This window comes from Paroedura picta, chromosome 8 (genome assembly GCF_049243985.1).
Source record: "Paroedura picta isolate Pp20150507F chromosome 8, Ppicta_v3.0, whole genome shotgun sequence".
In the NCBI taxonomy this organism is placed as follows: Eukaryota; Metazoa; Chordata; class Lepidosauria; order Squamata; family Gekkonidae; genus Paroedura; species Paroedura picta.
In genome coordinates this window covers 77,547,308-77,562,876 of record NC_135376.1, presented here as the reverse complement: position 1 = coordinate 77,562,876, position 15,569 = coordinate 77,547,308, and the positions used below count along the sequence as shown (strand labels likewise).

The window sequence follows — 15,569 nt, the reverse complement described above, 5'->3', positions numbered from 1 at the left end:
ATTACCGTTTACCCCCCAGCAAGCTGGGTACTCATTTTACCGACCTCAGAAGGATGGAAGGCTGAGTCAAACAGGGGTAGGTGGACAATAAAATCAGACTCCAGTAGCACCTTTAAGACCAACAAAGATTTATTCAGGGCGTGAGCTTTCGAGTGCAAGCACCCTTCGTCAGACTATGATCTCCTCACATGACAGGGAATATATTGCAGACTGTGCCACAACCAAATTGCCTTGACCTGGACAGCCCAGGATAGGCCAGTCTTGGGCAGTAAGCAGGATCAGCCCTGGCCAGTATTTGGATGGGAGACCCCCAAGTAATGGCAGGGTTGTGACGCAGAGGCAGGCAATGGCAGCCCCCTCTGGACATCTCTTTCCTTGAACACTTATGAGTCACCTTAAGTCAGCTATGACTTCGCAAAAGAGAAAAGAGTGGAAATTGGCTCCTACGCTATATGTGCGTGCTGGAAGTACTTTTGTACAGGCTGTTATTTGATTAAAATCCCTTAGCTGCCATCTTACACGTTGGATTTTCAATTTCTCAAGCACAGGCTGAAAGCAATGCCGCTTCAAATATGTTTAAAAACATGAAAGCTAAACAGCCAGAATTCTGAAAGCATTAAGCTTTAACAATACCCAATAAATTAGGTGGGCAAACGTTTAAACCAGGGGTAGTCAAACTGTGGTCCTCCAGATGTCCGTGGACTACAATTGCCAGGAGCCCCTGCCAGCAAATGCAAATGCTGGCAGGGGCTCCTGGGAATTGTAGTCCACAGACATCTGGAGGACCGCAGTTTGACTACCCCTGGTTTAAAAACTTATTCCACTACAGCTGAACCTGTGAACAGTTCCACAGTGCACATATTATTACATGCCCTAGTGAAAAAGGAGCACGGCTTAATAACTTCCTGAAGCTCCTCTTCATAACAAACCAAAACATGCATGTTTCCATGGTCCTTCGAACTCATCATCTGGTTGAAATTTATTCTGAAATTCTTCAATTTCACCATACAAGATCAGGATACAATAACAGCTACAAAAGTCATTGCCCTATGAATCTTGGCTTTCCAAAAAAAATTAAGTCTACTTCAAGCTGTCAAAAGCTGCTTGAAAGTATCATTCAAAAACTACATGTTATAGGCCTAAGGTATAGATTTTGGAATACTTTATCTTGTAATGAGGTGGGGGGAGGGGGGGAAGGTATGCACAAAGTATATGAAATCCTCCTTGCAATATATTGGCAGCATTTGGCCTGCTAGGCCATGCAGGCACAAATCTATGGTGATGGGGCCTTCAAAATATCCACTACTTTACCTCATGCATCCAGATGCTGAATGGCCTCTGCCAGGAGTCCTTTTTCCCCAAATGGAGGTATGCATTGAATAGGATGAGATAGATATAACGTTCCAAGTACTGCAGGCTCTTCAGCTGCAATGCCTGCATCTCCTTTTCTTCCTTGGCAGTTTTGCCCTGTAACAAAACAGACAGTTCCTTATTTTTTTCCTTTTAATTTATATACCGCCGCTGTCAAAGATTCAAAGAGTCCTGATATCATGTAGCAGAATTTCCCCACCATTCAAGCTGACCCACCTTTAATCAAATGCAACACCTCAGGGCCTTTTTTGAGGTTACCATACAGTGCTAGGGCAGCTCCTTCTTGAAACGTGAAGGCAAAAATTGGAAGGCATTGATCCTGTGGGAAGAACCCACCTGGCAACCCCAGTTTCCAGGAGGAGCAAAGCTCGTGTGGGAAGTAGCCACAATAAGAGTCCCTTTTCAGTATGACTTGAGGTTTCTGATACTACTTTCATGACGTAGGAAGCCGTTCCTGTTAAGCAGCCTAGTATCAGCAGAATCCCTGCTGTGGACTTGAGAGCTAATATTCCTTGTGCCGTTTCCTACTGAAGGGAGCAGTGCTGGAGTAGAAACCCAAAATTAATGAAGTTCTGTTCAACGAGGAGCAGGAGGAAAGGCAGCCATGGAGAGCAGAACATCTGAAGTTGGGCTTATCTTGGATGCCTGTCCTTTTGGACTGATCCCGATGCCCGGGAGAAAGTGATCTACAGATATGGGTAACACAGAAAAGGGAAAGGGGCAAAGCCAAGCTTCCATCGCAATATCTCCCATCTCTCCCTTTCAAGAAACTGCTATCTATGTTGGTTAGGCCTCAAGCCTGCAGCCAGGCACCTAACCTTCTAGGCAAGCTTAATGAGTAGGAACAGAACAGCTAACTCCTGGTCCCGCTTTGCAGTAAGGGACAATGAGGTATCCTGTCAGGAGATAAAGAAGTATGTAAGTGAAAGAGCCAGTGCTTCAGCACAGGCTACCTGCAAAAGGCAACCGTATTAACCGTACTTCTACAAAAGCTCTTGCTGTTGAAGCATGGCAGCCCAGACTAAAGATCTCACTCCCTGTATTCCAGTATACACCATCAATCAATATCTCCTTGAGCATTCGATGGAATTATGTACTGGTCACAACACAGGTTGCTTTTTTTTTCTCTTGTAAAGAAAAACAATCTAGCCCATGAAACATTAAATTGAATACTGTAGTACTGAAATATTCAATGACTGCCCAGTTGATCTGTCCAGAATCGTAGATTGGAAGAAAGATACTGGGGGTGGGGGGTGGGGAAAGATGAAAGGACCCGATGGCACATTTTACCAACCAGGTATAACTTTTGTAGTACCACCATTCCACAACAGTAGCTTATGGCTACATATATCTGGTGGACAGTGATGGGAAGAGACTGTGCCATTGGGCTAGTATGAGAAGATGCTTACAAGCACTACAACCCCCAGGTGTTTTTGGCAGCTTCCATACTTGTACCATATGAAACAACCCTGGCAACCAAGCTGCTTTTACACATGCCAAATACTTCCAACGCACCTTTCAACTGGATTTTCCTGTATGAAACAACACTGAAAGTGGATTGAAAGTCTATTATCCAACATGTGTGAAAACACCAACATTGAGAAGGAAGCTCTTCTTGTGCTGGGTATCCAACCTCATTGTGAAGATGTCTAGAGCAGGAGCATATTTTGAACTTGGCAATCCAAGCTCTCATTAAATTGTGGCTTAGGCTAAAATCTTTCCACTTTTAAACCTTTCTCATACAGAAAAAAAACAGTATTGTCTACTATCCCATACATATGCAAAAAATTATATATACACAACAAGGCTAGGAATAGGCATTCTAAGAGATTTCAGGCTATAAATGGCACCACTCTTTCATATGATGTTTTTCTTTCTGACAGGCTCACAATCACGAATTAGCCCCCTCCCAACTTCTGCCCCTACCCTGACCTCATCTGAGTCATGACCGTACACACCGAGGCAGATACCTAAGGTGTGTTTGGGGTTTTATTCATAGTGTCCAGCGGAGCGCAGATGCTACCCATTTTTCAGACTGAACTGTTATTTAAGTGACCACTTTGCTATAAGTAGAAATGAGCAATTAGAGCTTTACAGAATAGAAACACCATGCAGAACTAGAAAAAAAAGACAGAATTAGCAGCTTGAGAAAATAGCAGAGTTAGCTAACATAAGAAGTCAACTCTAATCTGTTATTTCTGTCTTAGCTTAAGGCAGCTGGTGACCCGGTTTATTGTGCTGCTAAATTCTCAAGGAATATTAAGTTCTTATAAGATATAGTGCCTTATATTAGCTCCATCCATGCATTGAAAAACATGATATGGCCACAGAGAACCATGTTAATGCACTCTTTGTGGAGCTGCTTTTAGAAAACTCTGGGTACTTCCGTCGGTCCAAAATGCTGTAACCAGACTATTCTCAAGATCGGTTACAGGGATAATTTATCGATATTCATAACATGCATAAGAATAAGAACTATAAACTCCGTAAGGGTACACTTTTGTGTTTCTAACAATCTCTTCTGGGTTTAGCTTCTGTGAAGCCAGGTCACTCTGCCACGCCTTGGTATCAGAAGTGAGTGATCCAATCATAACCAAAGCAGAGAGATGGCAGAAATACAGAGACAGAGGTGGACTGGAAGGATGCAAAGCCAGACCCGTAAGCCACACTGAGAAGCTGTGAACACTCTCCTGCATAGTTGAATACTGTGGGTTCATAGGAGACCTTATTTTGTTAATTCATTAATGAAACAAACCCTGCCTCCTGACAAAGAACATGAGGGTCACAGAGCTACCCTACAGGCACACAACAATCATTTAAAGCAGCAATACTCACTCAGTAGCTCGGGAGCCACATGTGACTCTTTGGCATGCCACAAGTAGCTCTTCTAGACACTGTTCCTCAATGCAGCACCTGCCCCACATCCCAGAAAAAAGTAAACAAGCCCTTTGCTCTGTGTTTGGCAGGTGGCTCCCACCTTGAAGCAGCTGCTGTCCCAGGGACTAGAGGATGTGTAAGATCAGTGCTTCAGGCATTATGTAAGGGGGGGCATCCTCTACAATGCCCCCCCTGCAATCTGCTGCCTCCACATTCTCATCCCAGCACCCAAGCTATGTTGGCCATAGAGAAAAGAGAAAGTTTCACTCTGTTGCCTGAGTTGTTCTCCCTCATGCTGAACGCAGAGTGAGAAGGCAGAGAGAGAAGTCTTTCCCCCTAACTTTAGGGGACACGAGGACTGGCCAAGGTTCCCCTTATGGTGGGAACAAACAATTCTACATGCTCAGAAGTAACCTGGAAATTAAAAGGTTATGAGGAAAGTTCCACCAAGTTGCAGCTGACGTATAGTGACCCCCTAGGGTTTACAAGGCAAGAGGCAAAGAGGTGGCTTAGAATAACAGAATCCCAGAGGTGGAGGCGGCCATACAGACGATCTAGTCCCACTCAGTGCAGAATTAGCTTATTATGTATGTATGTGTGTATGCATGCATGTGTGTGTGTGTGTGTGTGTGTAATGCAAGCATGCATGCATTTATGTATTATTAATAATACAAGATGGGAAAACTTACAGGTATAACTAACAACAGATCCTCAAATGAATTTTAAGATCACTGGAACTATTTAATACGTTATTTAGACAAATAGCTTTATCTGTACTAGCGGAGCAGCGAGGAAATACCTGTAAGAACTGCTTGATATACTTTGTTTTTTCTTCTGTACCTTTTTTTTGAAAATTCAATAAAAGCTGGCTTGCCAACATATAAAAAAATACAATATGAATTTTTAAGCTCATAAAGGTATCATTATCAATAAATTCCAGTATTTTTATAACTATATCCCATTTTAGAAATGCTGCAGCACACCCTCATTAGGCCTGCAGACATTTCCCTTTTTGGTGCCTGGACTCTCATTTGGGTTAAGATTTTTCTCCTTTTTGTTATGGGCTTTCCTAACAGTGCACACCATCTCTGGCTGTTAAAGGGTAAGGGCCAATCACTGACATGATTGCTCCCAATGGCAGTGGAATCCTAAGAGAACGAGGCATTATATGTCCTCCCAAGCACCCTTCACCCTTTGACCACTAGACTGTCAGGAAAAGCAGCGGTGTGAACATAGCATTGTATCCCGAGGACATCCACAAACTGCAATTCTTATCTTCCTGTTAGAAAGCTAAAGAACAACTGAAATATTAGAGCAGGACACACACACAGGGCTGTGGGCACTTAATAATTCCAACTACTCAGTCACCAAAAGCATCCTATGCAGAGAGCTGTAGCCAGTCGTGATGCTTCAAAGTGGGCACCTGGGATACTTAAGAGCTTTGCTTCATTACATTTTTCAGGAAACACATAAACAGCTTCTTACTGCAATCAATAGGACTTCAGTACCTAACTCTTATCAGTAAAAGGCTGTACACATTGAATGATATGGAAAGAAGCTGCAAAAATCTGCCATTATTCATCTGTTTTGACTGGTGGTGTGATTGCATTTCACAGCAATCACTTTCTTTAGTTTGCAAAAGTTAAAGCAGACAGGAAAAACAGGCAACCCAAGAATTGCCAGAAAGTTGTAGGTCTCTAATGCAAACAAATTAACCAATTTTGGAGTCAGACGCTGCACAGCTGGAAAACATGCTCCCCGACAACTACCCAAATGGGCTATAACCCAGACTTCCGAGAGACATTTCGTTCTAATTAAACACACCTGCAACATACATAATTTTAAAAATATCAGCGTCCAATGACAGTGTTACAATGCAACAAATTTAAAAGTCTGCAGCAGGGGTATTCTGTGATCTCTCTTCCCTAAAAATTAATGGACCCATGGGACAGCCGCCAGAATATTACAATGAAATATCAGAGGGAGAGAAAATAAAATTCATCATTTGTGGCAATCTGATCTTGCTTTGTCTTCCCCTGCTCCGAGCATCTGCCATTTCCTTCTCCCACTGAACTGCCCATCTGCAGAATTCTGTCTCGTTTTTTAACTGCAAATTTCAATGGAGTTCAACTTAGCCAGCCACCTAGTGCCCTGAAGAAACGGTGAATTGTCTTCAAGCAATCAAATAGGGAAGACATAAACCAGTTCCTTCCTCAGTTTGGCCACAAGTAATCAAAGATAAGGATGTGAGGCCTTATGTGGGCTATTATTTGGGTTTTAATCTGTGTTTTGTTTTTTCTTTCTCTCCTACGCCATATTAGTTTGGGCTTCCTTTTTTCTTGACATTTTGCTGTTAAAAATGTTCCTACATGCCTATTTCCTCTAGTTTGTCTCATGATCTTTAGTATTTATGCAACTCCTTCCAGATACCTTATAAAATAGCTTATAACCTGCCCTGTCTAAATTAGGTTTAAGATAAATATGACTAAATATGGGATTGCAAGATTTGCTACCTGTTAATAAGTACTGACATGCATTTAACTAATAATTGGAGTAATTAGTCTTCACCCAACTGAAAACCCATTTTTATATAAAAAGGACAGGATAAATATAGATGCAATAATGTTCACAGTATTGATTCACAATCTGATCCCTCTTCTTTCCTCTCCTCCTTCCAGCCCAGTATCCCATAGTGCAGAGATGACCCTACATGCTGGCAGGGATTCATGGAAATTGTAGTCCATGGACATCTGGAGAGTCACAGTTTGACCATCTCTGGCACAGTGGTTTAAAGATCACATATAATGTGATGTGTTTGGTTACCCAAGCAACCCATATGACATCACCAGCAAAACGAATAACAACGTGAGGAATGCAAGTTTGTATTCCTGGACCACTGAAATGAAGAGAACGCCGTCAAGGGTGTGTGCACGTGTGTTTGTTTGCAGGGTATGAGAAACAGCCAAGGATTTCTCATCCCGGCAGCCAAAAAGAACAACCTATTGGATCTATTTTAAGACAGGTGTTAAGAGGCCTTGGATGGCAACTCTTCCTTGAATCACATTCATTGGACAGTTCACAGCATTCCAAGGCTGCTCTGTTTACATGCGGTTGGACCTCAGATACGCTCACCTACCAGAAAGGTATCCCTGGGGAAACTGGTGGAACTGATGGTTTGAAATGGCAGATTACTTCGAGTGTGAGCGTGTTTGCTTGGCATGGAGCTTACAAACAGATTTATGGTCATTGTCGTCTCTTGGGGGAAGTGGGAGTCAGGGCCTTGTTCCTAAGAAAACCCAACACATAAAGAGGCATCCATTGCCCTTCAAGTTTCACACTTCCCTCATTTCATGTTATTCATACTTGGAAGCCTGCAGCTTCACTAGTTGGAGTACACAAAGAAACCCAAGAGAGTCTCTCTGCATAAACAGTGAGGTTAGGTGAATAGCCTGTTCTGTTCTTTCTAGGCACTGCATTTGTGAGCTGTTAATCCCAGTAGTATGTAGGCCAGCACATCTCTGCAAATAACTACTTTGATTTTTTAAAATCACAATAATTTGTTTTAAAGTCCACTTCTAAGGATTCAAAACAGCAATCCTATCTGAGTTTGTACCAGAATTTAAGTTTTTTTCACATCCCCCACCCCCACCCCCATACTTTTTTCCCTGCTATGTTCTAGAAACCTGAGGTAGCATTCTTCTAAATGTTCTCATGCACATCCCCCAAAACAAGTATCTCACCCTCTGTCTGTTTGGCTCTGGAGACAACTGGTTGGCCAATGTGTAAAACAGTAAACTGGACTAGATGGGACCACTGGTCTCATCCAGCAGTCTCCATTATGTTCTTGATATAATAATTAAGAGTGGCAGCTTCTAATTTGGAGACCGAGGTTTGATTCCCTGCTCCTCCAATGCAGCCAGCTGAGCTAGCCACAGTCCTCTTACAGCTGTTCTCACAGAGCAGTCCTGTCAGAGGTCTCTCAGCCCCACCTACCCCACAGAGTGTCTGTTGTGGGGAGAGGAAGGAGGTGATTGTAAGCCACTTTGAGGCTCCTTCGTGAAGTGAAACAGTAGGTCAGGTTGGTTCCTTTCATGCAACGGTTCAAGTCTTGGATTGCCAGGTGGGCTCTACAGTTAACTTTACGGTACCTGCAAAGGCAAACTTTAGGGATACAGGGGCAAGTACTAAGTTTGCAGGTCTGAGTTAAATAAAGGCCTCTTGCTATGAAGCAAGGAAGAATGAGGGGGAAACTCACAATCCTTATGAGCCTTTAAATAAATAAATAAATAAATAAACACACACACACACACACACCCCTCTGCAAACCCTTACGGTTGTTTTGTAACTGAGGTTTCTCTCTGCAGTGTAAAAGTTTACCAAAACCACATGTTTAAACACATGGTTGATTTTCAGGTCCATTAATACAGTGTTTTGAATTTGCTTTCCAAAGACCAGCAGTTCAGAGATGGGATTAGCAGTCCTCTCAGAGTTGATTATATACTGAGGCATTCCCACATTTGATGGCAGGGCCTCCCCACAAGAGCTGCTAACTGCTCTGTGCCTGGAGTGCTGTCAGCTGGAAAACCACCTTCCGACTTTAGCCAGATGCTGGAAAAGGCCAGCCTTGGTTTTTCTTCTCCGCTTGTCGACTGCAACAAAGGCCACTATATCCAGATCTATCCAATAACACTTAATCATTTCTATTACCGTAGATAAGCCCATGTCCAAAGGGCCTCTTAAGCTTAACTGACTAAAATAGCCTTTCTCAACTTTTTTACTGTTGAGAAACCCCTGAAACATTCTTCAGGCTTCGAGAACCCCCAGAGGTGGTGTGATTGTGCAGAATGTGGTTGGGAAGCAGAGCCCTGGACGTGTCCACCCAGGGTCCCTCCCCTTCTCAACTCCTCCAGGCCCATCATTGGCCATTTTGCAAGGGGGCGGGGGCAGGTCAACATGATCATATGCCCATATGACCAGATAAATGTTTAACAAATTTAAAATATATATATATATATATATATATATATATATATATATATATATATATATATATATATATATATATATATATATATATATATATATATATATATATATATATATATATATATATATATATATATATATATATATATATATACAAATGAATTAACTACCAGTCATTCAGGAAATCCTTCCAGGGCCACCAAGAAACCCCAAAGTTTTACAAAACCCTGGTTGAGAAAGCCTGGCCTAAACCTTAAAATTGCATAAAAATGCAACATGACCCTGATGTGCTGCATCCTGTACAGCTCATCAGCTGTGGGACTCTATGCATGCCACAAAGATACTTTTTAACAAACGCTGGCTGGGTGCTGAAGGAATGTCTAAAGACATGGACACGTCAATGGTTGAGGACATACAAGCCAGTTTTGGTTTCCAAAGTGGCTTGCTGTGCAGCAAGGAGAGAAGAGTTTCAGGTTGAGTAATAGTTACACAGTTCTTTGGACCCTGCCCATTACTGTAGGCATTTCCACAGCCGTTAAATATAGTTAAATGCTTACCTTGCATAGTCATTATATTCCAGCCCCTCCAACATCCAGCCTCTGGGCAGTTACCAGCCGGCTACCTCCTCCATTTTAAAGCACTAGCTGGAGAATCGCATAAAGTGATTCCCCAACCTATTTAGCACAACCTACAGGAGAGCAACCAGCAGAGGGAAGGTATGGAGGCTCAAACATGCTAAAGGTGCCTGTCTCATCTCACCCTCGCACCCGTCTCCCTCTCCCTTGTTCCCGGGGACAGGAATGTCTTTTTTTAAAGGTTAAACTTCCTGGAGCAATGAACAGGGAGACAAGCGTGCAGGCGACACCAGAAATAATTGTTTTCCCTAAAATTGTTACACAAAGCATGCCACTCTAAAGCCCCCCCCCCCAAAAAAAATCAGGAATGAGATTAATTTTTTAAAGTATTAAGACTCGTGATTCCATAAAGGGTGGCATTCAAAAAGCACTATGCATCTATGATTACATGCATCTATGATTCTATACATAGATGTTTCAACTGAGAACCATGAATTAAAAAAAAATAGTGGGCATCGCGGGACCTTTAAAACAAGGAGAAGGGGGATTGGCTCCCTGGCTTCATTGACAGATAGAAGAGAGTTGTGTATAAAGCGTGTTGCTCTCTTCCGCCATTTCCAGCAGTGCTCGTAGAGGATGAGAAGCGCAAAAAGGCAGCATACTAGAGTGAGACAGCAAAAAGGTGAGGAGAGGCCAGAAGGCGCGATTATGTTTAGCACTATCGCTATTTTTGCTGATGTGTGGAAATGCCCTGTTTCTTCCTTGCTTAAACCAGAAGAACTTATTTATGTGGCTGCAACCATACAGACAATTCATTACCCACAGCTAATGTCAGAAACCTAGCTTACAGTTAATTGGTTTACAATTACACCACCACAATACTTCCAATTTAGAGTCTGCAGGCTTGTTAATTTTTTCTAAAAATCTCTATTATGTAAAACAGTGGTCCCCAACCTTTATTAGGCTGGGGACCGGCAGGGCATCGGGCCGCGCCCACGGGGACAGCGCCCGCGCGGGCCACACCCACATTTCGGGCCGCGCCCACGGATCGGGCCGCGCCCGCGAGCCACGCCCGCGGATCGGGCCGCGCCCGCGAGCCACGCCCGCGGATCGGGCCGCGCCCGCGAGCCACGCCCGCGGATCGGGCCGCGCGGGCACGGCCTGCACGGGCGCAGCCCGGCCCTGATTCCCTCTCCCCGCCCTGCCGCAGTAAGTAAGTTTTTTACTGCGGGGGGGGGGGCGGGGAGAGGGAGCCGCGGCCTGGCGCCGGGCTGCGGCCCGCAGGTTGGGGACCACTGATGTAAAACATCTCAGTTAGGAAACCTGAGTGATCCATAGCACACAAGCAGTTATAATTTTCAGATATTATCAAAAGTGGGGGTGAGGCTATTCAAAAACCCACATAACCTTTTTTGAAGGGAAATAGTTGCCTTAGCATCTCTGCTTTACATCCAGCAATAAGGTGTATTGTTGACAGATAGATACTTGCACACTTATAGTTTGTATGGGTGGAGCAAAAGAAAGAGCCAGGTACTTTCGCTCCAGATTTCAGAATTCCAAAACTTCCAATTGCTTATCCCATCCTTTGAAAAGTTTGAGCTCAGTTGCATAGCCTTTGCCACTCAATTCCATCTATCATTTCATCCTAATTTGTACAGGGTTTTTTTTTTTTTTTTTGCCTCTCCTGGTATTCTTGAGGGTTGCTCGAGAGAGCTTTATTGTAAAGTGAACAATTACCTTTCTATCTCAAATACCCTGGAGAGTCTACGCTGCAAAATTCAAGTGTGCCCTGTGCAAAAGAATAAATTAAGGAGATTCTAAAAATGATTCACAGCAGAAATAGAAACTTGCACGAGGTAACAAAGGAATTAAGCAAAATTCGGAACTCTGGAACCTGAGACAGTGAATGAGGGGGGGGCTCATATTTTTGAATGCTCCTCCATGTCGACTAGTTATCTGAATATAGTAAACAGATAGGGGAGAAGGTTTAAGATAGCTCTTATTACTTTCCCTTATTTGCAGTCTAAAGCAAGGAGCTTACATCTTCCATCAACTTCCCTTAAAAGGTAAAGGTACCCCCTGTGCAAGCACTGAGGCATGTCTGACCCTTGGGGTGACGCCCTCCAGTGTTTTGGTGGTTTGCCAGTGCCTTCCCCAGTCATGACCATTTACCCCCCAGCAAGCTGGGTACTCATTTTACCGACCTCGGAAGGATGGAAGGCTGAGTCAACCTTGAGCCGGCTGCTGGGATTGAACTCCCAGCCTCATGGGCAAAGCTTTCAGACTGCATGTCTGCTGCCTTACCACTCTGCGCCACAAGAGGCTTTCCAACTTACCTTAAAATCATGTAAAGAAATATACACCCACACACACAAACAGAATTTGAATCAATGGAAAGTAAGAAGACATTCACTTTGGTCTCAGCTTGTTGCATTAAAAATGGATTTTTCAAGGAGATTTGAAGAGAGTCCCATCCCAGGAGGGAGGGAAAGTATCCTGGCAATTTGTTAAAAATTAATCAGGCTAAAGGATTTATTTAAAGAACCAAAATAGGCAAGCAAGGCAGAGGATATTTAGAGCATGCACTTAGTGTCTTGTATTCTTTCAAGTCTGCTAAAGCCATTCATTTCTCTTAGCAGACAATCTGTCTTCTGCACACTGGAGTTATATGTCTTTTTACCCAAATGGGCTGGAAGCCATTAGAATCTCCATTCTCCCCCCCCCCTCCGAGGGTCCTCCAATCCATCATTCTCAAAGGACTTTAGGGCAAGGATAGCATTATATACCTCACCTGCAAGCAAGATAAAGATGCTGGTGTAAACCTATCTGGGGAATCATATATCGTCTGCGGAAGCTTCACACTTGATAATACAGCTGATAGCTTCAATGTGAGTCAGAGCGTCTTGTGATGCTTAAGCTGGGCTCCCAAAAACTATTCCCCCCCCCACCCAAAATACTAGGAAAAGAGAAGAGAGGGGTATAAAGTGCAAATTCAGCCAAGATGTGGCACGTGCCAACAATTGAGCTGTAACTAAACTCCAGAGGCTGTGCTAAGATGAATGCCCAAAACTGTCCTTGTGTTCCAGCACTGTTTCCTAAACATGCAGCGCAGTCCGTGGCTGGATCCCATTTGACCAACTGCACCCTGCACAAAATTCTCAGTTCACCAAAGAGCAATGCTAAGCATGACATAGCTGGGCTCGCTCTGCAAGAGTTCATCCGCTATTTTTAAAAGGTAGGGTGGATATACGACTGTCAGCAGCCTTCTGCAGAGGTCACCAAAGTCTGCACCCTTTAAAAAAGCTGTATCAACTCCTATCACCCCACCACCTAACCGGAAAGACAATATAAATTTGCAAGGGAATGAGCATTTGTCTAGCACCCAAAAGAAGCAAATCAAAGATAACACTGGAATCTCAGGGAACAGAGTTATTGTTCTTTCTCTGAATCAGTCATGAACAGAAGAAGAAGAGTTGGTTTATATGCCACTTTTCTCTACCCAAAGGAGTCTCAAAGCGGCTTACAGTCGCCTTCCCTTTCCTCTCCCTACAACAGACACCCTGTGAGGGAGGTGAGGCTGAGAGAGCCCTGATATTACTGCTTGGTCAGAACAGCTTTATCAGTGCTGTGGAAAGCCCAAGGTCACCTAGCTGGCTGCATGTGGAGGAGCGAGGAATCGAATGTGTCTCATCAGATTGGAAGTCTTAACCGCTGCCCAAAGCTGGCTTTGGTGGCACTCCATAAACAGTATACATCTCCCTATATCTTTGTACTTCTAAACTGATTTTTTTTTTTGGGGGGGGGGACACCATACTTTTGTTAAGGGAAAGGAGTGGCCCAACTATTTCTCTTGCATGGAGGCAACTTAAGTATACTTTTGGCTTTTTCGCAGTCAATGGAGTGTTCCAGATACATCCTGGATGATGCTACGCTCCCTTCGAGGTTCTCTCCATGGAAAATTGTGGCACAGATTTCATTTCTCAGCAGTTGGTCTGTGGACAGCTCTGTCTTTTCTCAGCTGTTGGACTGAATGCTCTTCTAGCGCTAGGCCTGTTAAATTGGCACAGGCTAGAGATACTGAGCTGTGCCTCACTGGTAGAGCATGAGCTTTCCACATAGGTCTCCAGTTCAGTGACTAGCAATGCTAATGAGATATGAATGCCCCCCCCCTTTAAAATACTGGAAAGCTTTTTTTAAGCTGGAAAAAGAGCAATAGATCTGCCTTAAATAAATACAAACACAAATCAGACAAAAGCTGTTGGTAGCCAACACATTTTGCCAACGGTCCTCTCCACGAAGTACGAGGAGTGTGTCACAAGGTTGCAATGTAGCACACACTGGGCAGCCTCTTGGGCCTTGGGATGATTTTCTCTGCAGAGCCCTGCACTGTGGAGTGGGCAACGATGGGGAGCAGACAAAGGTGCTGAGCCTGATCCTTAGCCCCAGCTCTCCCCATGGCCTCTCCTGCTCCTGTCCGCAGCTTCCACCTGTGCTGCCTGTGGGACCCATGGAGCCAGCTGGCCACCAAAGTTTTCCATTGAGCTCAAGCCAAAGTCAATTCTGGAAGCCACAATTTGGCCTTTAGGTGACATTTATTTCTTTCCTTTGATTGACTTGATTTATACTCCAGTTTTCTCACCAATGGAGATACAAAGTGGCTTGCATGATTCTGCCCTCCTCTATTTTATGCTCTCAACAACCTGCGAGGTACGCTAGGGGTGAAAGTATAACTGGCACAAGGCCAACCAGCAAGGTTCCAAGGAATGAGCGGGGATTTGAACCCGGGTCTCCTAGTCCCCCACACTTGCTAGCTCTCAAAACCATCAGGTGTATCAACTATTACGGGGGATAGTTGGACAGTGGCAGCAGTTTTTGAGAGCAAGCATAATGTAATGGCTAGTCAGCAGGACCTTGACACAGAAATCCCCAGTTTTCCTAGTGGAGTAGTTAAAAGCGGCAGCTTCTAATCTGGAGAGCCAAGGTTGATTCCCCACTCTTCCATTTGCAGCCAGCTAGGTGACCTTGGCCCAAGCTTCGTGTAGTGGGTAGGAGTGCAGACTTGTAATCTGGCGAGCTGGGTTCGACTCTGCCTCCCCCACATGCAGCCAGCTGGGTGACCTTGGGCTCACCACAACACTGAGAAAACTGTTCTGACCGAGCAGTGATATCAGGGCTCTCTCAGCCTCACCCACCTCACAGGGGGTCTGTTGTGGGGAGAGAAAAGGAAAGGCGACTGTAAGCCGCTTTGAGACTCCATCAGGTAGAGAAAAGCGGTATATAAGAACCAACTCTTCTTCTTTTAACCATAGTCCTGTTAGAGCTGTTCTCAGAGAGCAATTCTGTCAGCGCTCTCTCAGCCCCACATATCTCACAGGGTGTCTGTTGTGGGGAGAGGAAGGGAGGCGATTGCAAGTCACTTTGAGACTTCTTTGTCTCAAAGGGTATAATAAAGTAGGGTATAAAAACAACTTCGGTTCAAACCCTTTTTAAACTGTGGTGAATCTCACTGGCTATAGAAGAAATCGTTTATACTTTTAAAAACCTCCAAACAAATGAGTGAACGTGACAATTCATCTAGCTACCTCACGGTATTGTCATCAGGGTTTTTAAAAAGCAAACCAACCAGTGACATAAAACTCGTGCATGTTACACTCAGCTCCTGAGAGGAAAGTTCGGGATACAAATAAAATACGTACGGCGGGGCACTCACGGCTTCCTCACTATCTGAAGCACTCCAATTCAGCACACGCCACACACATC

The 15,569-nt window shown here is 44.1% G+C and overlaps 1 protein-coding gene across 4 annotated transcripts in view; it reads right to left on the bottom strand.

Annotated features, from left to right (window-relative positions):
- The window catches only part of PALD1 (phosphatase domain containing paladin 1), a 133,368-nt gene that overhangs the window by 15,010 nt on the left and 102,789 nt on the right, over positions 1 to 15,569 (bottom strand). For all 4 annotated transcript variants that reach the window (XM_077350489.1, XM_077350491.1, XM_077350488.1 and 1 more), the window contains exon 19: positions 1,312 to 1,467. In XM_077350489.1, coding sequence (XP_077206604.1) covers positions 1,312 to 1,467 — 156 coding nt within the window. The remainder of the gene's footprint in view (positions 1 to 1,311; positions 1,468 to 15,569) is intronic.